Raw genomic sequence first — 24883 nt, forward strand, 5'->3', positions numbered from 1 at the left:
CCAAAGAGAACCCTTCTTCCTGCATCATACACCCAGTGCAATACACTCTGTCAAAATCTCTACACAGACACTGTCATTCCCTCTACAAATCCCATTATTTATCAACAGACTGGCAGTAAAGATGCCAAACTGTTTCTGTATACTTAGGCTCCAGATACATTTTGATTGTCCTTCAGAAGCTTGTACTTGCACCCTGAGACCTACGCATGCTATATCGCCTGCTTTCAGTTCTTTCCTACACCATTAGCAAGACTATCTCATAAAAAAGTACTCAAACCAAAAGAACCAGAAGAACAGCAAAATTATCTGCAGTCTGAGGGTAGCCAAGCACTGGATGGTTTCGGTACCTGCTTTGCTTTGCTGCTTAATAGGCTCCTGTAATGTTGTGGAGGAGTTGAGGCCCTTGGAAAAATTCTTCAGCATTCTTAGATATGTAGGTCTTTCAAGCTGAGTGCCCAGCTCAGTACTGAACATGTAAATTACTGATTACTTGAAATGTTATGCCACTTGCCAGGGTTAAAATAACCCTTCCAGACAAACACCACCTTCCCCACACCAACATTCACATCATGGCCAAGGAGGTAGCAAACTTAGCAGCCCTTCTGTTGAGGTCAACATGTCGGTTATCCTGAAATATCAAGTGTCAGAACTGGCAAAATATTAACTTAGACACTATAAAATAGTGCAGAAAAGGCCATGGCAATGGGAGACATGCCTGCAGACATTTTCTAAAAGCTTCTGGGGAATTTCATAGTCCAACTCACAAGTTTGCCTCCATTAAACAAGAAGTATGAAGAGAAAAAATGACCTGAATTCTAGTTTCTAGTGTACTTGGCTACTTGCAGGCTACAACTGAAAGCAAAGTTCCCTTTCCAAATGTGACTTTGTCTGCAATATACTCACTCCAACATATTTCATTACACAAATATCTCTGTGTCCTTGGACACAGCCTTGTGCAAAAAGCTCTTGCAAAGTTCTGTCACGACGTGCTCAAAGACAGTGTAATTACATGGAACACAGTGGAATTTGTTCCCTAAACAATGTTTCAAATATATTTGCTCAACTGAGTGGGGCATCTTTGAGAATCCCAGCCATTCACTGACTCTGGTTTTGAATCACAGAGCCAAAAGGCATTGGACTTGTGCTGTTATGCAAAATAAAATATAGTGTTCTTGCCATCATCTTTATGATTTAGCAACAAAATAAGCATTTACGAGGGCTTGGGTTACTTTTCTATCCTGTGTTGTTGCTAGAACACAGCCACAGGACATGACCGTAAGGAGAGATTGCACCATTAACTCACCTAATTGGCAAGATGGTGATTTAAGTCCCTGAGCCAACGGTGAATTTGAAGGTGTTGTCACAACAGCATGGCAATTGACATAAACCTGGAGGGTTCAGCTGCCAGCAGGTGAAACCAGCTCTGGGGATGTACTAGTAGCCTCCTTGTATGCAGCCTGGGCATGTAGAATGCTCACATTCAGGTGGAAACAGCCTGCCTTTCTGAAGGCTGGACTGATGATGGACTTGCTTGGCTTTATCTGGAGTCCTCCTCCCTCTTCTGGCTGTCTGCTCACCCACATAAGGTGCCCCCTTTCTCTGTTCACACTTATCTAGGCTGAAAGCAACTGTGGTGCACTTTTCTCTCTGGTTATGCTCATAAAAGTCTACATACTGAGTGCTATTTAGCTTAACTATCAGGAAAGAGTTGTACCAAGTAAACTCTGAGCCTTAACAGATACTTGAAAGGACAAAAGTAAGAAAGAGAACCAAAACCCAATTTTGCATCCCCAATCACCTTTCATAGCCACATACAGGCACTGGGCATAAGCTGATCTATCTGTTCCTCTGCCCTAAACAACACTTTTTCTGCTCACCCACAGACCATCAGCAACCAGGAGAGCAATGTTCACAGCATCATTCTCCCAAAATCATAAGTTCACCTCATAGTAACATTTCTAAGGACAAGACCACATTTCCGTGGCTGCCTCTAACTTGTGTAGGGACTTCATGCAAGGTCATTTTCCCAGAGAGTCCTCTGATGCCTACATCATCTGCATAAAATGAAATAGCGTCTATTTTCTCCTCTGCTTCTATAAAGTGATATGGATGCCACAGAAACATCTAGAGGGTGCTACAGTGGATACATAAGGGATTATGACAAAGGACACACAGAAAAACTGAACACTCACTTGGCTGGACAGACAGCTTGGCTCCCAAACCAAAGGTCACTGTGCCATATGCAGAGCCATAATCACACAGCATTTTCTTCCATATCAAAAAGCCCATTCAACCTCTTGAGCAGCAGCACCTGCTCTCAAGGCTTAGCCCAGCAATGCCAAAGCCAGAAAGGGTAGAACACACATTCATCTATGCTCAGGGTGAGGGGAGAAGTAGAAACAAGTATGTAAGGAAGTTTAAGTGCCATAACACATAGCATGGGAAACCAAGGCAGTGGGAGGCAGCTGAACTTACTGGGCAAAACCTGAAGTTGAGTCCCCTGCCCAAGGGTGAGCTTGCCATAGTTTGCACAGTAGTTTTCACCTTCACAAGAACATAAGCCCTTCCACATCCTTTGTGAGAAAGTCAACCCCATCTCCTTGAGAACCCAAGCTCCTACTTTTAGAATCATAGAATCAGCAGTTAGAAAAGATCTCTAAGATCATCTGTTTTGTTAACCATTAACCTATTGCCACCATGCCCACTAAACCATGTCCTTAAGTGCCACATTTACACATTTCTTGAACATCTCCAGGAATGGTGACTTCACTACTTCTAGAGCTACCTATTCCAATGAATCACTACTCTTTCTAAGCAGAATTTTTTCTATTGCCCAACCTGAACCTTCCCTGGTACAACATGAGGCCATTCTTTCTAGTCCTATCACTAGTTACATGGCCGACCCCCACCTCGCCAAAACCTCCTTTCAGGTAGCTGTAGTGGGCAATCAGGTCTCCTATGAGCCTCTTCCAGATTGAACAATCCCAGTTCCTCCAGCCATTTCTTATAAGACTTGTGTGCTCCAGACTCCTCACCAGATTCCTTGCCCTTCTCTGGACTTGCTCCAGGGCCTCAAAGTCTTTCTTCTAGTAAGGGGACAACAACAACACAGTATTCAAGGTGCAGCCTCACCTCTGCTGGGTATGAAGGGAAGATGACTTCCCTGCTCCTGCTGGATATGGTGTTTCTGATTTGAGCCCTGATGCCATCTGCCTTCACGGCCACCTGGGCACGCTAATGATTTATGTTCAACTGGCTATGGACTAACCCCTCCAGATATTTTTCCTCTGTGCATCTTTCCAGCCACTCTGTCCCAAGCCTGAGGTGATGCATGGAGTTGTTGCACACAAAATGCAGGACCCAGTGCTTGGTTGTGTTGAACCTGATACAATTCACCTCAGCCCATTGATGCAGCCTATTCAATGAAGATATTAAACAGGAAGAGCCCCACTACACTACCTATTGCAGCCTAGATTTAATTTGACCCACCTTCGCTCAAAATATTCTCTGTGCCAGGCCATACAGACAGGTTTTTACCAGTTAAAGAGTACACCAGTAGAAGCCCTTAAATTACCTTAGCTTACAAAAAGAAAAAAAAAAAAAAGGAAAAGCCATAGGGAAAGCAAGCACCTGGTAGCCTCATAGGCTGCAAAGTGCCAGTGTGGGCTCAGTGCTTGTACTCACAGAACTTTACAGTCAGCAATGTTCCTTCACCAAATGTCACCTTTCCACCAGCTGCATTATATCCACAGTGTTTCCTGCTGCCTCAAAAACTCAAGCCTTGGCTCACCCCCACTCTAATTCATGCCTTCAATTAACTGCTTCTGACCTTTTCTTGTAAATAGACTTGACCCTGTCCAGAGAGAAACTTCAGCTCTGTCACCTTCTTCCCACACCACCCTGCAGCTCTTTTGCCATAACCAGACAGAACACAAAGGATCGTGCATGCTGTCCATAACATGTGTACTAACATAAATGGCTTGAGTATTTCTGCATTACCATGCAAGGCTACAGAACACCACTGTCAGTACTCTGAGGGCTGTACACAAAGCTTTGTTCCAGCTCCAAAGGTAAGCCTGCTCAAGCCATCACTTCCAGCAACACAAGCCCTTACACAAACACTCTCCTCCCTCCATAAGGAAGTCCTTAGTGTGGTTGGTGACCTCCATCCCAGCAAGACTTCTCCTGTCTCCTATCAATCCAGACCGTCTCCTAGGTTGCCCTCACAATGGTAAAGTCCTCCTAAATTTCAGAAAATCAGTGTCACAGAGCACACTCTGTGACCAAAGGTGACTCAGTCCCAAAAGCATGCAGACTTCCAGTTCAGCTCTACACCCACCACCACAATAACTGCAGCAGTGAGGGTATTCTCAGAGCCTGTAATGGCAAGGAAAAGCTTTCAGCTCAGCAAATGTGAAATCAAAAAGTGAAATACCGAACTACTTCAATAGGAAGAACCACCTATGGAAGACCTTTGGAAGCTGCACACTCACATGGAGGGACAGAGAGTCTGGTCCCCGAGACAAAAGTCAGCTTGGAGTCAGAATCACACAGCATTTTCTTCCCTAACAAAAAGCCCCCCCTCCACCCTGGCATCTGGGGAGTAACATGTCTCCATGCTGTTGTGCACACTCTTGATAAAATAGGTGCCGATTGATGTCTTGAGAAAGAGGAGGTGAAGTTGAGAAAGAGGAATGCAGCTGAGCTCAGTTCTGGAAAGTCCATGGCCATTCCACTCTGAGACCCGGATCAGCATTACAATCAGACCATTTCCCTGGGCCTACTGCTCACAGTGCATGTCAGTCCATTCATACAATCACCTCTGACATCCCATCATAAACATCCACTTGTGTTGTAGTAAAATTGTTGCTCAATCATGCATTCTTCCTGCACCACTCTCCATTTGCCACAAGAAATCTGAAGACAAAAGATTGTTCATGCTGACATGCTGAAAGCATCACACGATGTACAGAGTAACATTATTGACCTGGGCATATCTGGATTTACATGTAAGGATACAAAATACCACCATCAGTACTCACAGGGCTTTACACAAAGCTTTGTGCCAGCTCCAAAGGTGAAGGTGCTCCAGTCAACACTCACAGCAACACAAACCTTTGCACAAACATGCTCATCACCCCACAGCAAGCCAGTCCTCAGTGTGGCTGGTCGAGCCCTATCCTAGCAATACTTGCGTGACCCTTTACTTAAAGCACTGACACCTCCAATTCAGATCTTCTCCCACCAAACAAAACTAAATTAAATGCAGCAGGGAGGGCATTCTTGGTGCCTTAAATGGCACAATAGGGATTTTAGCCCTGTCATGTTTAAGTCCAAAAGAGAAACACAAAATGCATCTTTTGAAAAATGTGTCTATGGAAAACCTATGGAAACCTCACACTTACAGGGTCGAACAGAGAGTCTGGTCCTTGTGCCAAAGGTCAGCTTCATGACACTAGATCCTGTATTCACACAGCACTGTTTTCCTTAACAAAAAGCCCATCCAGACACTTGAGAACCAACACCAGTTCCCAAAGATTAGTCTGACCATGCCAAGTCAAGGAGGGACAGCAGAAGGATGAGGGAGGGACCTTCTCATCCCAATGCATGACTGGAAGTTGGCTGTTTCTATGTGATGAGGCTGTGCTGAAGCTGAGGGGCACTTCAAAATATTCTCCTCCATCTCCTGAACTCAAGTCCATCCAAGCTCTCCTCTATGCTGTACATATGCATATTGTACATATATATTGTACATATTGTACATATGCATACTGTACATATACAATGTTGTACATATACATATGTATGCATATGTACATGTACATATGCATACATACCATATGTACATATGCATCACAATGGCAAATCCCTGAAAAGATGTTAGAACACCAGTGTGACAGCAGAGGACTGTCCAAAAACACAAGTGACTCTTTCCCAAAAGTATACAAACCTCAAGTTCAGCTCTCCTCATAACACACCCTTAACTTCTACAATGAAGACAATGACAGAGCCTTTAAAGGCAAATAAGAAATTTTAGCTCTGCAACTTTGAGATCAAAAGGTGGATCTACATCTAACACAAGGAGCACCTATAGAAGACCTATGGAAAATGCTGTACACTCATGTGGTTGGATGGAGTCTGGTCCCAGAGCCAAAGTTCGGCTTGGTGTTCTAGTTAGAATCACACAGCATTTCCTTAGCTAACTAAAAGCACCCCCAAGCACCTGGGAAGCAGCCGTTGTCCCCATTCTGTGGTGGACACTCCTGATAATACAGGCACTGATTGACATCTTGAGGAAGATGAGGCTTTACTGCAGAAAAACAACAAGCACAAGCAGCAGTGGGGAGCTCTGAGGTCTACATTTTGCCCAGAGGTCACTCTCATGCTCCTCTGTCCATAGTTCAGCCAGCACTGCTGAGGCTTTACAGCTGAACCACAACAAGCACAAGCAGCAGCTAGGAGATCTGAACAGACAGTGTAACCTCAGGAATGCCAGTGATAGTGGCTTCACAGGGACCTTCTGGGAAGACATAAATATTCCTTTGGGACAGTTCAAACTTCACCTTAACGACTCCCTGCCCCACCTCAGCAATTCAGTTTAACCGGTGCAAGGACCTAAGAGGTACTTACTGGGTTTCACAGAAAGCCTGCTTCCATGCCCAAAGGTGAGCTTGCCTAAACCTGACCCTCCAAACTGCCACAATCACAGCCTGCTTTACAGAAACCCCTCATCTCATAGAAAAGAAACACTGTCACCCTCAGAAGATGCACACGTTTGTAAGTCATGATAAAGCATGGAATCATGGAATCACCAAGGTTGGAGAAGACCTACAAGACCATCCAGTCCAAAAGTCCACCTATTACAAATAGGTCTCTCTAAACGGTGTTCCTCAACACAATGTTTAAATGTTCCTTGAATACCTCCAGTGTCACTGATTCCATCCCCACCCTGGGCAGCCCATTCCAGCTCCTGACCACTATTTCAAAGAAGTATTTCCTAGCATCCAGTCTGAATTTCCCCTGGCACAACTTGAAGTAATTCCCTTGAGATGGACCCCCCGGCTACTACAACCTCCCTTCAGGTAGTTATAGAGAGCCATATGGTCTCCCCTGAGCCTCCTCTTCTCCAGAACAAAATGGTGAAGGACAAAGGTGATCAATTCTTTCAGATCTACAAGATCCTTTCACATGTGCCATTCCCAAAAAATAGAGACTCTGTCACCTGCACTGCCCTTATCCAGAAGATATTTGCCCTTGTGCTCATTCAGGAGTGACAAGTTCTGCCTGGGACATTCCTGTGGAGAAGAATATTCTTTTCTCAATCCGCAGTGCTGACCATCCATTGTAGATAGCCTTCTCCCCTGACCAGATGTGGAAGTTTTTCTGTCTCCTCTTATTACCACACCATCCTGCAACTCTTTTGCCGTAGCCTGACAGATGATAAAGGATTCTGCATGCTCATTAGAAGCCTTTCTTAAAGAAAATGCTAACATTATTGTCTTGGGTATTTCTGCATTATCATGCAAGGCTACAAAATACTGACAACAGTACTCACAGAGCTTTACACAAAGCTTTTTCCATCCCCAAAGATGAACATTCTTGAGCCAACACTCACAACAATCCAAGCCCTTACACACTCTCCTCTCCCCATAACAAGGTAGCCCTTAGTGTGGCTGGCCAAGACCCTTCCCAATAAGCACTCTGCTGACCAATTCCAAAAGCTTAGACCCGCGGTTAAGAACTGCTGCCACCACCCAGAACCATATTAACTGCAGCAGTGAGACCATTCTTGGAACCTGCAATGGTAGAGAAGGGATTTCAGCTCTGCAAGTCTGAAATCCAAAGAGCACAACATTGCATCTATTGGAAAAAGCACCTGTGGAAACTCTGTACTTACTGGGTCGGACAGAGAGTCTGGACCCTGAGCCAAATTTAAGGTCAGCATAGCCAGATCCTGTATTCACACAGCATTGCTTTCCTTAACAAAAAGCCCATCCAGACACTTGAGAACCAATACTGGTCTTCAAGGCTTAGTCTGACCATGCCAAGTCATGGAGGGGAAGCAGAAGGCTGAGGCGGGCCCTTCTCATCCCAAAGCAAGAGTGGAAGTTACCAGGTTGGTTGTATGGGATGAGGCTGGAGCTGTAACTGAGGGGCATCACCAAGCTTTCTTCACCTCCTCTCATCACCTCCCATCCAAGCTGTCCTCAATGCTGCCATCACAAAGGCAAATCCCTGACAAGATGTGAGAATGCCAGTGTGAAACAGCATAGATTGAAAGCACTAATGACCATTGCCCAAATGCGCTCAGACCTCCAGCTCAGCACTCCTCACAGCACCTACTTAACTACTGCAAGGAAGGCATTTCCAGAACCTGCAATAGCACAGAAGGTTTTCAGCTCTGCATGGGTGGAATCAAAAGGAGGAACACTACAGTACATTGACTTCAAAAGCACATATGGCAGATGTTTGGAAGCTGAACACTCACGTGGTTGAACAGAAAGTCTGGTTCTTGAGCCAAAGGTCAGCTTGCTGGTGCCATAGTTATAATCACACAGCATTTCCTTCCCTAACAAAAAGCCCACGCTGGCATTTGAGAAGCAGCAGCTTTCTCCATTCTATAGTGCACTCTCCAGATATAACACTCATGGACCGATGAGTTGTGGAAGAATAGTTCAAGTTAGAAAGAAGAATGCAGGTGAACTCAGCTCAGGACAGGCCACAGACATTTCAGTCTCAGACCTGAATCAGAGTTACAATCAGACCATTTCTCCTGGACCTGCTGCTCACAGTGCCTGCCTTTCTTAACAAGTGACTGCAGCGTGCCCAACATGCACACATGAGCACATACACACAGACTCCATCCCAGCGGGGACCAGTTTCCATGGTAGTACAGCTAGTTAACACAAGAGAGGAAAAGCAAATTTCCTATCCTTTCTCATTCGGACGTTTTTTTCTTTTTCTGGGTTTTTATTTTATTTTATTTTATTTTTGTCCACTGACTCTTATCCAGAAGATATTTGCCCTTGCGCTCATTCAGGAGTGGCAAGTTCTGACTCGGACATTCCTGTGGAGAAGAATGTTCTTCCCTCAGTCCACAGCACTGACTATCCTTTGTAAGCAGTCTTCTCCCCTGACCAGTTGTAAAACTCTACTCTGTCTCCCCTCCTTCCCACACAAGTTGCAACTCTTGCCATAACCAAACAGAAGACAAAGGACTGTGCATGCTCCTTAGAAGCCTGTTCTAAACCAATACATTAACATTATTCTCTTGGGTAATTCTGGCTTGAAAATACCAGCAACTGTACTCACAAGGCGTTACAGAAAGCTTTGAGCCAGCTCCAAAGGTCAGCCTTCTTGAGCTATCACTCACAGTAACACAAGCCCTTACACAAATGCTCTCCTTTTCACATAACAAGGAAACTCTCAGTGTGGCTGGCCAAGGCCTTTCCCATCAATACTTGTCTGAGCCTCTCCTGAAAACCTGCAGACCTCTAATTCCACTCTGCTCCCACCACCCAGAACTACATAAATGCTGCAAGGAAGGCATTCTCAGAACCTGCAATGGTGCAGAATTGATTTCAGCTCTGTAAGTCTATAATCAAAATCAGAACACAAATTTACATCTACTGGAAAAGGTAACTATGGAAGCTGCACACTTATGTGGAAGGACAGAAAGCCTGGCCCCTGAGCCAAAGGTCAGCTTGGTGTCATAGTTAGAATCACACATCTCCTTCCCTAATAAAAAGCTCACCCAAGCCCCTTTGAGGCAGCACCTGACCCCATTCTACGGTGCACTCTACTGACAAACCAGGTGCTGATCCACGAGTTGAGGAAGAGTAGTTTAAGATGGGAAAGAGAAGCCCAGCTGAGCTCAGCTCTAGGAAGGCCGTGGGCATTCAGGGGGCTGCCAGAGGCAAAAACATTCCTGCTCTGACAAGGTAAAGGGAACGCTGGGGGACTTGGAAAATGATGAGCTCTACAGCAGAACAAAAAAGCAGAACAGAACTTGTACTCACTGGACTTCACAATGAGGTGCGTCCCTGTGCCCAACACCACTTTGTAGTTTCCTGCATTCACACAGTCCTTCACACCATGGCAAAAACAACCATTGGTTCTCATGCCACTGACTCCACAAAGCAACTCGAGGAGAACATCTTCCCATTAAAACCAGCCAAATGTGAAATTAACAGGTGAAACATGAAACTGCTACAGTTTGAAAAATTACCTATGGAAGACCTTCAGAAGACATGCACTTACATGGCTGTACTGAAAGTCTGCTCCCTGAGCCAAATGTCAGCTTGCCAGAGTCGTAGTTATAATCACACAGCACTTCCTTTCCTTACAAAAATCCCACACAGATGCTTCAGAGGCCGCTCCCCATTCTATGGTGCAGATTCCTGACAAAACAGGTGCTGATGCATGAACTGACAAAGAGTAGTTAAGTTGGGAATGAAGAATAATGCAGCTGAGCTCAGCTCAGGACAGACCACGGGTGTTCCACTCTCAGACCTGGATCATTGTTACATTTCCCTTGGACCTGCTGCTCACAGCGTCCATGTTTCTAACAACTGACAGCAGCACAAATCACAAGCAATTTCAAAGCTTGCTGCTGCTATGAGTACTGGAATTTAACACGAGTTTAGCACTCTCACCAGTATTTCTTGGGGAGTCTCATCTATGGGAAGGAAGAGTACTGTGTGCAAACAAAAATTCCAGCTTTTCTACAAAAGGGTGCAAAGGCCAAGCACTCAGGACTTCTGAGAGTGAGAGTATTCTGGCACAGCCCAAATATCACGGCTTGTGATTGCCATGGCTGAAAAGCTTTTTCCCTACAAGTATTGTTTTTGGAACTTCATTTATCTGTTCTAATGACTGGAGTACGGATAGAATGGAATCACTGTGAGTCTATTTTATTATATCTTTTCTCAAAATCATAGGTACGTATTGCTCATATATTTAAAAGTGTGTAATAAATAAGGAAGCAGTGTATAAGATGGGGCTCCTTTCTCCACAAAACAAAACAAAAACAAACAAAAAAAATTCCAGCCCTGTAACTGAGTTATTTTTATAGAAAAAGAAACATCCAGCATGCAGACTGACTTTTGGTATGGTTGATCTCTATCCTCCAGTTGACAATAGACATTAGTAGAGGCTTCCCAGAAATATATTCTAATTATTGCTCTATAACCTTATTAAACTCGTTTTGAATATTGGCATATGAAACAAAACATTTAGCTGTCAGTAAGACAGAAAAACTGAAAACTTATAAGACTTACCCATTACCTCTAAACAGCTATTCAGTTTTCTAAAAGGTTTTGTTCATGATGGAAGGTCAAGCTCAATTTTTGATCATCCACAAAATGAGAGAACAGTGGAATTTTGATAGCTATTTCATAGAACGGAGAATTTGACTTCCCCATCTCTACTTACTCAGGCTGGGTTTCCATCTACCAAGTTTAACAGCTGTGTTCCACTTCCAAAGGTAACTTTCCAGTTGGATGTTGAAAACACAGTGATACATTCACTAACAAAATCCCCTCATGAAACTCCTATACGTAAAATTTGCCAAGGAGGCAAATCTCAGCTTTTAAAAGTCTGAACACACTGTTAGATAAAGCTTGAATGGAGTAGAATTGCCAGCAGAGATTTTGAACAACATAGCAGTTCTAACACTTCTCTCACTGGGAAATCTGTATAAATTCCTTCACTCTCAGTCAATCACAGAAACTAGGCCAACAGAAGAGTCATTAAGAAGCCATGAGAAACTAAACAGAAGGAAACTACCATAGAAAAAAAAATCAAATCCTATTTTTTTCTTGTTTATTCAGTGGGCAGTTAAGTCAGGTGAAGGCTCCAAAATAGACCAAAGACCCAGAAGCTAGTTTCACCTAACTAACATTTGAGTTAACTAACATTCTAACTAACATAACTAACATTCACCTAACTAACATTTGAGATGAGGGTTACTTACGAACCCTCATCTCAAATGCATTTTCCTGTACGGTTAATTCTTACCAACATGATGTTTCCATGACACAGAGGTAATTTATGTATTTTAGCAGAACAGTAGTAATTCTGATTTGTTCCAGTCACATCAACAGGACAGAGAAGTTACAAGTGAGTTATTTCGAATGTGCTCTTCTTCCCCATGCCCTCTTCCTTTTCATTTAAAAAAGCCCTTCCCTCTGTATTTTAAGGGGAATCTAATGCAAACAAACAAACCAACAAAAACAGCAAACTAAGTACTATGTTTTTAATTGATTGTACTTGTGAAAATATACTTACTGTGCTTTACCAGCAGTCTAGTTCCTCTTCCAAAGCTGAGTCTGTCTGCATTTCCTGAATATACACAGTCAAAATCTCCTTTACAAAAAAAAATCTCATGTCTGGAGTCATCAAAATTGAATTGTAGAATCAGTTGGGTCGGAAAAGATCAAGTCCAACCATCAGCCTAACAGTACTAAATTCACCACTAAATCCTATATCCACATGTTTCTTAGCACTTTCAGAGTACTAAGTATAAACTCCATCACTCCTCTTGCTAGCCCCTTGAACTAAAGGTTCCAGCACACATTCATTCCAGCCCTAAAAGTAGCTGATGTGGAAGAAGATCCCCTTTCCAGGATCATTATGTAGTACCATTTCCAAGCATCAAGTTTGCCAACACTTCTCAAAATATTTTGTTCAGATCATCCACTTACTTGGTTTAACACTGAGCCTTGTTCCTTCGTAAAACTTTAACTCATTGTAGCCCTCTCCTGCAGTCACACATCATTTAGCTCCTTTGAAAATACCTTTACTGTTCATTAAGCAGGGAAACACCTTATCTATAATAAGTTCTGGACAGGAATGGACCAAGATGATCCCCATCCCAGACTTATTCAACCCCAAAAAGAATTCTCATGAAAAATATTTGTCTGGACAAGAATTTCTGGACAAGAAATTTTATCGCACTCCTAACTACAAGTCTTCATTCTTAATTCCTAATTTAGAGTTCAGATTTTAGATGTGGATTAAAACATAAACGGAAAAGAAATAAGAGAACTTGCCTTTCCAGTACACTAATTAATCATGTTTTTAATGAGTTAGCATGAAGGATATGCGTGTCTCAGCTGTTCACATGCATTAATTCTGCAGTCTCATGTTTACCTAAGAGAATGACTTCTACTGTATAGTTTTCAGAGATGCAGTAATGAAGACTTTATGAATGCAACACATATTCCTCCTTTTCCCATCACCTCAAGACATAAACTACTCACTGCATTTAAAATGGGAACTGAATCAAGTCAAGCTTCTAAGTGAAATCACATACAAAATATGTTGGTGCTCACTTACTAAGAAAGCCTTTGATTTTTTCCATCACTTTTTTACGTTTCACTTTTCATTATCAATATCCCTCTCCCCAGCATAGACAGACACACACTGATTGCCACTGATTTCAGCAGAAGCATGATTCCTCAACTACTAATACAAGGCAAAATCTACCAGGGATGCCATATTGGTCACAAATCAGGAGTCAGGATTAATTACAACTGTTTAGCCTGATCCCTGCATAACAAAGGAAAGTAGACAGAGTGTAAGATTCCTTCAGGTCTTGAAACTCTTATTATAGAAACAAAATGGCACCCTACATGTTAGCATTATGAACCAGTAACTTGAGCTAGGTACCTCTCCAGAAAAACTTTGGAAAATGTTAGACATTTTTTGCTGTAATTCAGAGCAAGTGAACTGTCCCTTCAAACACCGTTTTAATACCCTTCATTAAATCTGATCACCTTAGCCTACTGAATCCTGGCATCCTATCCTTTTGACCCTTCTGCAGAACAATACATTAGGAATTCTTGTTTCTTCTCGGAAAACATGCACTCACTAGAATGAGCACCATGGTAACACTGAGTATGTAATGATTTACATTTAGCTTTCCCCTGCACTTTATCTTCACAGCAACAGGAAATCTATTACAGGAAGCAGGTAAAAACAATCAAAGAGTGCTGTTAATTAGACCGTGCTTCTGGTATCACTATTTTTGTGTGCTTTGCCCAATTACCTGTTCTCTTCCTCCTGCAGTTTCATTGCCCAAACATCTTCTAAAAAGTCAGCTCTGAAGTCTGAACTTAAGAACTTCTTTGCTAAAAACCTCCTAGTCACACCAGGACCTGACTGCAAAGCAAAAGTTGTGACTTTCAAAGACAAAATAGAAAGAATATATAGCTACATATGGAAAAATAAAAGAATATAACATTTTAAATGTCATCTGGATTGTTTTTCTTCCATTGCCTCTCCAATACTTTCTTTGAATTAAAGCCACAAATAGGAATTTTCTGTCCTCTTCATGAATGACTGTTCCAGATCCTTTCTGGTAAGTGAGCATACAGTTCAATTTACTTTACATATTTCAGGTGTACTTGCCTATTATTTCTCTGCTTCTCAACAGAAACATAAATGATCATGTTGTCACAATCATTCAATAGACAATAAAGTCAGTCATCTTCACTGAACAAGTTTTTAAGTAGTTTAAGTGTCTGAGGCTGAAAGGACAGTCAGTTAAGTTTGCTTTTCACTTCTAAATATTACATGGGCAATTAAACAACTGTGAACAAGAACTGAAGTATCAAAATACATGGAAAACTAGTAGAAATTGTTTTACAGTCCCTGAAAAAGTGCCTTAAATTTATCCAATATATAGCTTGTAAATAAAAGCCTGTCACTGAAGGGCTCTAATACAGTCTCCTCACTGCAATGTTAAGGGGAGAAGAGAATTTAAGAGAAAGCTGAAGCTAGCCTATTATTATATTACTACACACTTTCAGGATGGATCTGAATTCATCAGAGAGGCATGCAGGTGCATTGGAAGGAGACAACTATGCCAAGACACAAGAACGTTTCTGCATACCCAGCTCCACTGAAGTCATGTGGACTCTGTCTGGAACTGGAAATATGCTGAAACTATATGATTTGAGATCACACTTTTTACTTACTTGGAAGCACAAACAAGTGAGTTCCTCCACCAAAAGTTATCTTTCCATAGCTACCAGTAGCTCACTGTGATAAGGCGCTTTACATAAAACCTTACTGTAAGAGTTTCAAAGATTCTGAATCACTGCTGAATTACAGAGTTATATGTTTTCATTCCAAAATCCTTAGAAGCAATATGACATTCTGTGCTGATCACTGTATGCTCTGAAATTTAGTTTTAGTAAGTTAAAAATACACTGAACCAAATCTTATCACAAACAGCATAATACTTTACTATCAATGTCAGTACATGCTTGAGGCCAAGTTTCTTCCAATTGAGATATTTTAAATCAAATATGGGTATAAAATGAGGACTTCAGTTAGCATCAAATGTTTCCATACAAACATTGGTATGGTGGTGTACTAATATTAAAGACGAAAAAAAAATGTCTTAATTATTCCTTACCCATCATCCTTCTAAGACAATACATTTGGGAAATTGGAATAAAAAGAAGCAATACTGAGAAGTTTTTCAACCTTAAAGATATTCTGCAGAACAGTCACAAGATTTCCAAACAAATTTAATGCTTAAGAACAAATAAACAAAAAATTGTAGTGAAATGAGTAAAGTTGCTTTGATATAGCAGGCTGAAGTTTGGAAACTAAAGCTAGTTTGCAAATACTTATGTATGAAATTCTTTCCCTCTTCACTTACTTGGTATTATGAAAAGACTTGTTCCTTGGCCAAAGGTTACAGTCCTCAAGGTTCCTGTATTCACACAGCCAACAAGAGCTTTACAAAAAACATGCAGAGAAATATGTACGTCTTTATAACTCATTCTTACCTAGCAGAAAACTTAATTAAATGCAGTTGAGAATATCTGTAGTTTATTACCGAATGTGTCTTGTGGCTTGGCAAAGGAGATGACTCCCCTACAAGCTATATATAAATTCTTTAGATATAAATCGCAGTAATTACATGTTTCTTCTTAAAATGCCTATAGATATCTGCCTTTCTTTTCTTTCCACTTTAAGATGGGAAGTATGCTATTTCACCAAGGAGCAATTATAATTCCATCTTACCTATACATCTACTTCTAAACATTAACAATGCATTTCTTCACTAGGAAAAATCACCTGATTTACCATCAGTTTATTTGCTTTCCCTGAGGTGAATGAAGTATTAATTCTCTTCATAGTAGCCTGCATGTTACTAAGTTTGGGATTTCTGATAAAAACAGTACTTACAACAACCCAGCATTATAGTTTTTTCTGGGTAGTGTTGACCCTAAGTCAAGATCTTTTCAGCTTCCTCAGACTGCCCTGCCTGTAGGGAGGCCAGGGATGCACAAGGAGCTGGGAGGGGACACATCCAGGACCCAAACTAGCCAAAGAGATATTCCATACCATATAGCACTGAGCTGCTGGAGATGAGATGAATCCTGAGTTTTGCCAGATTTTTGAAAGTCACACCCACAGAAGTTTACAAGATCCTGTCCACAGAAAGTTTTCGACCCAGAACAGTACTTCTCCAATTCTATTTCCACTTAATTGTGAAACTAGTAAAAATCTTTGTTTGCAAGTGGGTTTTTCACATTGTTTTGTTTTTCCTGCCCCTCCTAGCCTTCACATGGTATAAAGAAACTGAGAATCTAGACTATGTGTTCAAGGAAATTAAATGCCTTATGACATACGGGGTGTAAATCCTGCACATCTGAGTTATCTAAATTCAGTACCAATGTCCGACTGCCTCTCTGCAGTTAGTAGAAATACACAGGCATTACTGAAGCCCAGTTCTCATCTTATAAATACAAACAAATAAAATCTCTCTTTAAGAAAAAAGCAAATAAAGAAAAAGAAATCATGCTAATTCAATTGATGGAAATAGATGTAAAAAATCACCTACGGTTAGAAGACTTGACCTTAGATATTTAGCATTAAAGAGACTAAACCTGTAATCTCAAGACAAACAATAACACTCACTCTTCATCAAGATTTCTTCATTAAGTTATCGTTAGATTCACAAATACCAAAGCTTCTCTCAGCGTTAGCAAGATCTGCTTTTGAGATATTTGTTTTTTGAATTCACTTGGATGAACAGACAGCTTTATCCTCTTGCCAAACCTGAGCATTTCATAAGCATTTATGAAGTTATTCTGTGACAAAGAGCTTTATCAGATATTCTGATAGTAGCTGTTAACAGAGAGGAGAGTTTTTTGGCTTTTTGTGTATACATACAACTCCTGAGGGTTTCTTCTCAAACATCCTGTCATGACAATTCGCTACTTTGCTGCCTTTCCTCCATGTCATCTGGTGTGGGATTCCCTCACCAGCCCAACTTGTATCCACCACAGAACATAAAGTAGTTGTATCATTCTACAATAATTACTCAATCTTCTACAGTGTTTGTTCACGGCAGCCGTGAAGGTGGGTAAACAAAAGCAGGACAGGGGAAGTTTTCCTATAGTATCTTCTTCATCCACCTCAATTAGAGCATATCGCATCATATACCAACCAGCTACACTGAGATAATTCACAGTGAAACTCCTTATTCAGTGCAGGCTAAACTCAACAATGAAACAATGATATTTCTTCACTTTGGTCCTTTTTTTCAGATTCCCCTAATTCCCCTGACCAAAATGATGAGGAAAGGATTTGTTCCTACCTCAGACATGAATTTGCCTCCGTTCTCTCATTCTAATGTTTTAGGTGATAGCGGGTGGGAGAGCAGGGCAAACACTTCAATTAACTTCCTTTGTAGCTGAAATTAAAGATAGAGGCTCTACAAAGCAACCCAGTTTTACTGCCTCTGTTTTCATTTCAGTAGAAGAAATAGAGCTTCCTTGAAACAGGAGCTGGTGCTGCAACCCCAGAATTCAGTATTACCCTCTTCTTGCTCATACATGACTAGATATACAAAACCTAGCCTGAAAACTGAAATGCCACCTTTACAGTTAATTATATTCAGGAAATTTCTTATTCCAGTAGAGCTTCTTTCTTCTTCCAAAATATTCACTTGGATTTAGCTTTAGAAGTATTTCTGTCTCGAAGTTAATCACATAGTCACTTACAGCTTTGCCATTACAATGAACCACCTCAAAATGCCACTCATATCTTACATTTAAAAACTTACGGATGTTAGCCTGCTCCAGACAGACCTATACTGCTGTCACGTGGTTATCATAAAATGATCAGTTTCTTTTATGTTGTTCAAGTTTACAGAAACACAAACTTCAAAGTTACTGAATTTTCACAACTTAAGCAAGGAGATTCACTTGTTATGGCTTTGGCGCAAGAGATGCCCTCTTCTTTAAGGCACATTCTGAATATTGCTTCCAATATCTGGTCCTCTGTTGAACTCCCTTTGCTATATCTGTGTCTGTCTGCCTGCGGAGACCAGAACTGGACTCAGTATTCCAAGTGTGCCCTCAGCAGTGCTGAGTAGAGCGGAAGGACCATCTCTCTTGACATATTAGTAAGACTGCCTAATGCAGCCAAGAAAACTGCCAACCTTTTAGTGGCAAGGGCACATTATTGACTCCTACTCTTTGTGTCCACCATGATCCCCAGGTTTTCCTCTTCCAGGCTGCTCTCCAGCTGAGTGGCCGCCAGCATGTCCTTGTGCCTGAAGAAGTTCCTCCACAGATACAGGGCTATGCATGTCTCCTTGAACTTTGTGATGTTCCTATCAGCCCACTTCTCTATCTGTTGTAGTCCCTCTGAATGACACCACAACTCTTGGTATATCTGCCTTTTCCCCTGTTTTGTGTAACCAGAAAACTGAGCATCCTTAAAAAAATTTTAGATACTACCTAGGAGTACAGCACTAGTTGCTGGCCTCCAGCTGAACTTCATACCCCTGGTCACCACACTCCAGGCCACATTGCTCAGCTAGTTTTCAACCTACACAGATGTCTGCTCATCCATCCCATACATCAATAGCTTTGTCTATGTGTCTGTCTATGAAGTATTTAGGGGACACAAACACCAAAAGCCTTCCTGACATCGTCAGACAAAATCAACTGCTCTGTCTCAAATTAAGAAGGTTGAATCTATATTTAAGGGGAATAAAATAAGAACAGGAAAAAAAATCTGAAATTCTAAACATTCTAACATTCTAACATCTGAAATTCAAAACATATCTAGTGGGATCTAGTGTCAGATATACTCCCTGACAAAAATTAAGTTGCTATCTGCCACAAATGTTTTTAGCTACTATAGCAAGTTTTGCAAAGACTCATTGGAGTTTGAAAACAAACAAAGAAGAAAATAGAAGAAGAGAAAAGAGATGAATAAAAAGGAGAAAAAGACTCAGCAGGCTAACACATTTGACTATTCTTTGAATCTCATGAACTTCTAATTTTTTCAAGTTGATGATGGGAAGAAAAGAAGTGCCCAAGGAAAGATCTAAAGCCTTAATCCGTCCCCAGAGTACAACCTGTCCAAGCCTTGCTTCTCTCTTTAAATAAAAAGTAACATTCAAAACTTCCTAAGGTGGGACTGGCCTGGCAATTATGATGAGTTTTTATACAGTCAGAAAGTTGCCGTGAGTTTACAGAACCAAATCAGACTGAAAACAAATGGTTTTATATAAATGATCTCAACTGATGGTGGCTTTGAAAAATAATACCCACCACTGGCTAATTTAATCACAATTACACTGAAATCCCTATGTATGCAGAAGTTTTTCTCCCCTTCTTATCTGACTGAACTTTCTGGTTCTAAATATCCCCTCTGGGAAGATGCTTCATAACTGTATTCAACAACAGCTTAGGAAGTACCTACTGCGAACAGGATTTTTATCACGACCTTTCTTTAACTTCACAAATCTGGTGGAAATATGATTTGTGCTACTGGGAATTCTTCCCATATTTGTTCCTTGGAAATGTCATCCTCATTTTTCGATAGTTAAAACACAGCATCTTACCTGAAAGCACCGTGAGACGTACTGCCTGCACAAATATATTCCTTTCAACAGCTGCATGCACTGTAGCTCAGACCTTTACAAAAACAGGATGTCCATACTCTCCTGACATTTAAGAGGTTTTATTCATGATTTCTTAACACATAAAGGTATTGATAACTTGAAATTTAAAGCAATTTGAGAAATACCTTCATCTGCTGAGAAGAAAAATTGGTATAAGTGGTTAAATAAATTAATCACATAGTAACTCTAAGATAATTCAATATCTGTAAATTTTCTTCAAAAGAGAAAAATTATGCTGAAACACTTGTCATTATAAATGCAAACATTTTTAAAAATACTTTTTTTTCTGTATCACAGAGAAGAAAAACATTTTGAACAAGTATAAATCAGCTGCGTAATATCTGAGCACTTGTTCCAAAATGGCTTAGGCAATCAGTTCCACTCCTGTCAAGCACTGCAATCTCCTAATTACATGCAGTGAATCAAAAGAAAAAGAAAAAATAGAACCAACAGCTGAACAGACTTTTTCTTGTGTAGTTAGCTCAGCAGCACAGTGTTGTTATAGCTGAATTAAAGAGGAAATATGGTTTCTTTGCCAGCAGTAAATTCCTTTTCCATTTCTAGCATCACAGTGCAAAACTGTTTTCTAAGAATCCCTTCTTATCTTGTCCCAATCGATTTTTCTCTGTAAGCTAGCCATTGCACAACTTGTGGAGGGAGGAATGGAAGGAAGGAATTAGGAAGAAGGAAGGAGGGAAGGAAGGAAGGAGGGAAGGAAGGAGGGAAGGAAGGAGGGAAGGAAGGAAGGAAGGAAGGAGGGAAGGAGGGAAGGAAGGAATTCGGAAGGGAGGAAGGGAGGAAGGGAGGAAGGGAGGAAGGGAGGGAGGGAGGAAGGGAGGGAGGGAGGAAGGGAGGGAGGGAGGAAGGGAGGGAGGGAGGAGGAGGGAAGGAGGGAAGGGAGGGAGGGAGGGAGGGAGGGAGGGAGGGAGGGAGGGAGGGAGGGAGGGAGGGAGGGAGGGAGGAAGTTATCACTATCAACTTAGTTACAAAATTTGTGCTGGGAAACCTCTGTTGCCATCCATGTAATAATTATTTATGTATAAAATGGCTTTTTCTAATCTGCCTTGCATGTGCAATCTTTACTAAAGTCAAACGCTTTCAGCTAAAAACTGCCTGAGGGGTTGGAAGGAAAACTTGTCCAATTCCCTAAAGAATGAAAAGCAGTAGATAAAATTGGTTGACATTAAGTCAACCAATTAAGTATCCAATTCTAATACAGAAATAGAATCAGAAGTAGAAACAAGAGCAGTCCCATTCTACCTTTCTGCTTAAGTCATCCCACCCTCCTCCAAGTCTAACCATTTTGGCACATAATGAGTTTTAAAGAATTCCTCTACATCATTTCACGCACAGTGGACAACAAAGAATAAATCATTATAGCACAGTCCTATAGCTGAATACCCCACAGACCTTCACATCCTCCTACCCCTTGGTTGGTTGTATCCAATTACTTCTGTGCAAGAGCACAGCTTTTGGATGGTGCCTTGCACCTCTGCTTAGTCATTATTGATTGCAGTGTAGCTAATGAAATAAAGGATGCCACAGTATTTCTCAAAGAACAGAGGACCACCCAAATTGAAAACCCCTTTTGTCAAGGAAGAAACTTAATCCTTTAAATCTCAGTAAAAGTAAAGAAAGACTATATTTTTGACCATTTTGTGTCAAGAGAAATTCCTTGTAAACAACAAAGAAACTGACCTGTTTCAAGAAACAGCCAGGTCCATAAGTAGGACTGATGTGCTTGGGTCCTTCCAGAGTGAGAATCTCCTGTGCAGAAATACTCTCAACATTCAAAGGAGCAAAGAGTGTCACCATACCAACACAGATTCTGAGTGCATCTCCTCTGTAGCCTTCCTAGGTGCAAGAATTTGTCTTCTAATTTCTTCCTTGCAGGGCACCAGACAGCTTGGCACTTAATATTCACCCATCTTCTCATCAGTCCTTTCATTTACTGAAGCCAGAAAGCTTCTACTTCATTCCTTGCTGTTTCACACTTCATTTTTGCTTAGCAAGACATCCATATCCTCAAAAGACCTGTTCTAACTGCTGACGTTAGTTTTCTTTAATCTACAATTCAAAGCCCCTCTAGAAGTTGATTTCAAAAGCAGTTCTGCAAGCCTTTGCCATGTTCTACATCATTTCATTCTTAAGAAGTCACTTACTTTTCTGTACAACGACTTTAACTTACACATACAAATAAGGCATATTTGCATATCAGTCGAATTATTCATCTTCTCACATATACATTCTGGCAGTCAACTTCTTAAAGCTTTTTTTATCATATAACTTGTTAGCAATTCAAGAATGCAAAGTGAGATCAAATTAGTTTAATCTGTGGCATGTGCAGAGGCAGCATTCTCTTCATTTTGGTTTGGTTTGATCTTGCTTTTTGTGTTTCTGTTTTGTTGTCTTTTGTAATTATTTTATTTGTAGGTTGTTTTTTTGTTTGTTTGTTTTGTTTGTTTATTTTGGTTTTGCTTTTAGGTTGTGTTTGTCTGCTTTTTCCCCATTCAACGTACTTACTGGAATTCATCAAATATAAATGAGCAGAAAAATTAACATGCCGACCAGCAGGTAGCAGGAGAGATCAAGGAAAGAAATTCAGTTTGATTTTATATATGATTTTATAAGGATTTTATAAGGACCACTTTAGTATTTCAGGGAAATAGAGCACACAGATGAGTCTATTATCAGAAGGAGCCAGAGCTATTCCTATCATATTCATAATGCTGTGTAAAACAACATAAGGATTCAGTTGTACAAAAGTAATACAATCTTTTCATGCATTTTTTTATTGTTTAAAATAACAACAAGACAGCAATTTGTTTATCTTCTCCATAAACACCTAAAACATCTGTAAAAATTGTATGATTGAAAGTGAAATAAACTCTGCATCCCAATTTCAAAGTTTGTATGGAAAAGGGTAGACTGGTAGAAACTGATACATCCTGGAGAAACATTTTGAGATTTCTTTGCCCAGTTCTCATTCGTTTTCATTACTTTCATCTAGTTAAAACTCCAAGAAATACTGGGTTTTTGCCCTGAAAACCCTTTAAAATATTTGCATACTCCACATGTTTCTGGGATGTGGGCAGGAGAACAGATCAGTTGAATCAATGGCTGCATGCATGGTATCATGCTGAGGGCTTTGGGTTCTATGGTCCAGGACACACCTTCAATAGACCAGACATTTTGATGTTGGCTGGGGCACAACTAATCAGGAGGAACAAGAATATAAGAGGCAGCAAACTGGCTGCACTTATCACTAGAGCTTTAAACTGGATTTGATGGGGGAAGTGGATGTACAGAGGAATGAGAAGAGCTAAGGAACACTGTCAATTTAGGAAACAGCAGGAAAAAACCTCAGGAGAATTGTGTTGGGCTCCTCCAAGAAGGTAATAGCCCAGGTGAAGGGCCTCTACAACAGAGCCTGCAGTGTGGGAAATGAGCAGGACGGGATGGAATACCGTATTTGAGAGTTACAAGCTTTTTAGGAGGGATAGGCAGAACAAGAGGAGTAGTGGAGTGGCCCCCTATGCTAAGAAATAGATCATAAGAGAAACAGCCATGACCAGGTTGAGAGCTTGTGGGTTAAAATTAGGTACCAGATCAAGAAAGGGCATCTGGTGCAGGGCACCTGATAAGGCAATCCTACTGATGAGGCCTTCTTGCTTCAGTTGCAAGAGGATGTCTCTCATGACCCTGAACCTCTATGTGGGGGTCAGGGGAGCTAAATGCCTTCCACTGTAAGAGCAGAGCAAGTCAGAGACCACCTCATGAGGTTGAACTTGTACAAGTCTATGGGGACAGACAACGTGCATTCTGGAATACTGAGGGAGCTGGTTGTTGTGGTTGCCAAGCCACATCATATTTGAAAAGTGATGGGTCTCAGGTGGAACTGGAAAAATTGAAACATCACTGCCGTTTCCAAGAAAGAGAGGAAGGAAGACCCAAGGACCAAACGAATCGTGAGCCCCATGTCTGTACCTGGGAAGATCATGGAATAGATCCTCCTGGAAGGTATCATGAGCCACATGTGAGATGAAGAGTTGATCTGAGACAGACAGAATGCTTCACCAAGAGCAGACCATGCTTGACCAGTCTGGTAGCCTTCTATGATGGAATGGCAGCAGCATTGGAAAAAGGAAGTACAACTGATGTCATCAATCCAGACTTCTGCAAGGACTTGGACATGGTCTCACATCACATCCTTGTCTCTAAATCGGAGAAATATAGATTTGAAGGCTGGACTATTAGTGGACAAGGAACTGTTAGGATGGCTGACAAAGGCTTGTGATCAAAGGTTCTATGTCTCAGTGACAAAGTGATGGTGAACCCAAGGGGTCTGTCCTGGGACAGACACTCTTCAACATCTTTATCAGTGACATAGAGATGAGATCAAGTGCAGTCTCAGCAAGTTTGCTGATGACACCAAGCTGAGTGGTGCAATCGACACAATAGAAAGAAGAGATGCCATCCAGAGGGACCTGGAGAAGCCTGAAAAGCATGTCCATCTGAACCAAATAAGGTTCAAGAAGGCCAAGCATAAACTGTTGCAGTTCGATCAGAGAAATCCCAGATAAGTGCACAGACTGGGAGAACTGATTGCAAGCAGCACCACAGAGAATGTCTTGTGGGTTCTGGTATATGAAAAGCTTTACATGAGCCTGGAGGTTTCAAAGCCAGGTTGGATGGGTTCCTTGCAGCCTGATCAAGTGACTGACAACCCTGCCCATGGCAGAGGGGGTGGAACTAGGTGGTCTTTAAGGTCCTCTCCAATGTAAACCATTCTATGCTGTTGTGGTTGTCAACATTTTACAGGCCGGTTCGGCCTGGTTCCATGACAATTGCAGTGGGGGATCCATCAACCCATGGCTCAGGGAAGGGGGAAAGGAAAAAAAAGAAATGGGAGGTGGGCCTAAAAACAAAACAGCGGCA

The 24883-nt window shown here is 41.3% G+C and overlaps 1 protein-coding gene across 9 annotated transcripts in view; it reads right to left on the reverse strand.

The window, feature by feature from the left end:
- The window catches only part of LOC136055762 (T cell receptor alpha chain MC.7.G5-like), a 178767-nt gene that overhangs the window by 13728 nt on the left and 140156 nt on the right, over window positions 1-24883 (reverse strand). For 2 of the 9 annotated variants that reach the window (XM_065747637.1, XM_065747632.1), the window contains exon 3: window positions 5406-5478. The exons of 2 other annotated variants lie outside the window; for them this stretch is intronic. In XM_065747637.1, coding sequence (XP_065603709.1) covers window positions 5406-5478 — 73 coding nt within the window. Of the gene's footprint in view, window positions 1-5042; window positions 5099-5405; window positions 5479-10019; window positions 10087-10260; window positions 10337-14981; window positions 15042-24883 lie in introns of all 9 variants that reach the window. 5 more of the 9 variants (XM_065747635.1, XM_065747641.1, XM_065747638.1 and 2 more) reach the window with 4 other exon arrangements.

This window comes from Cyrtonyx montezumae, unplaced genomic scaffold (assembly GCF_038088225.1).
Source record: "Cyrtonyx montezumae isolate F1298 unplaced genomic scaffold, pur_monq_1.0 scaffold_48, whole genome shotgun sequence".
NCBI lineage: Eukaryota > Metazoa > Chordata > Aves > Galliformes > Odontophoridae > Cyrtonyx > Cyrtonyx montezumae.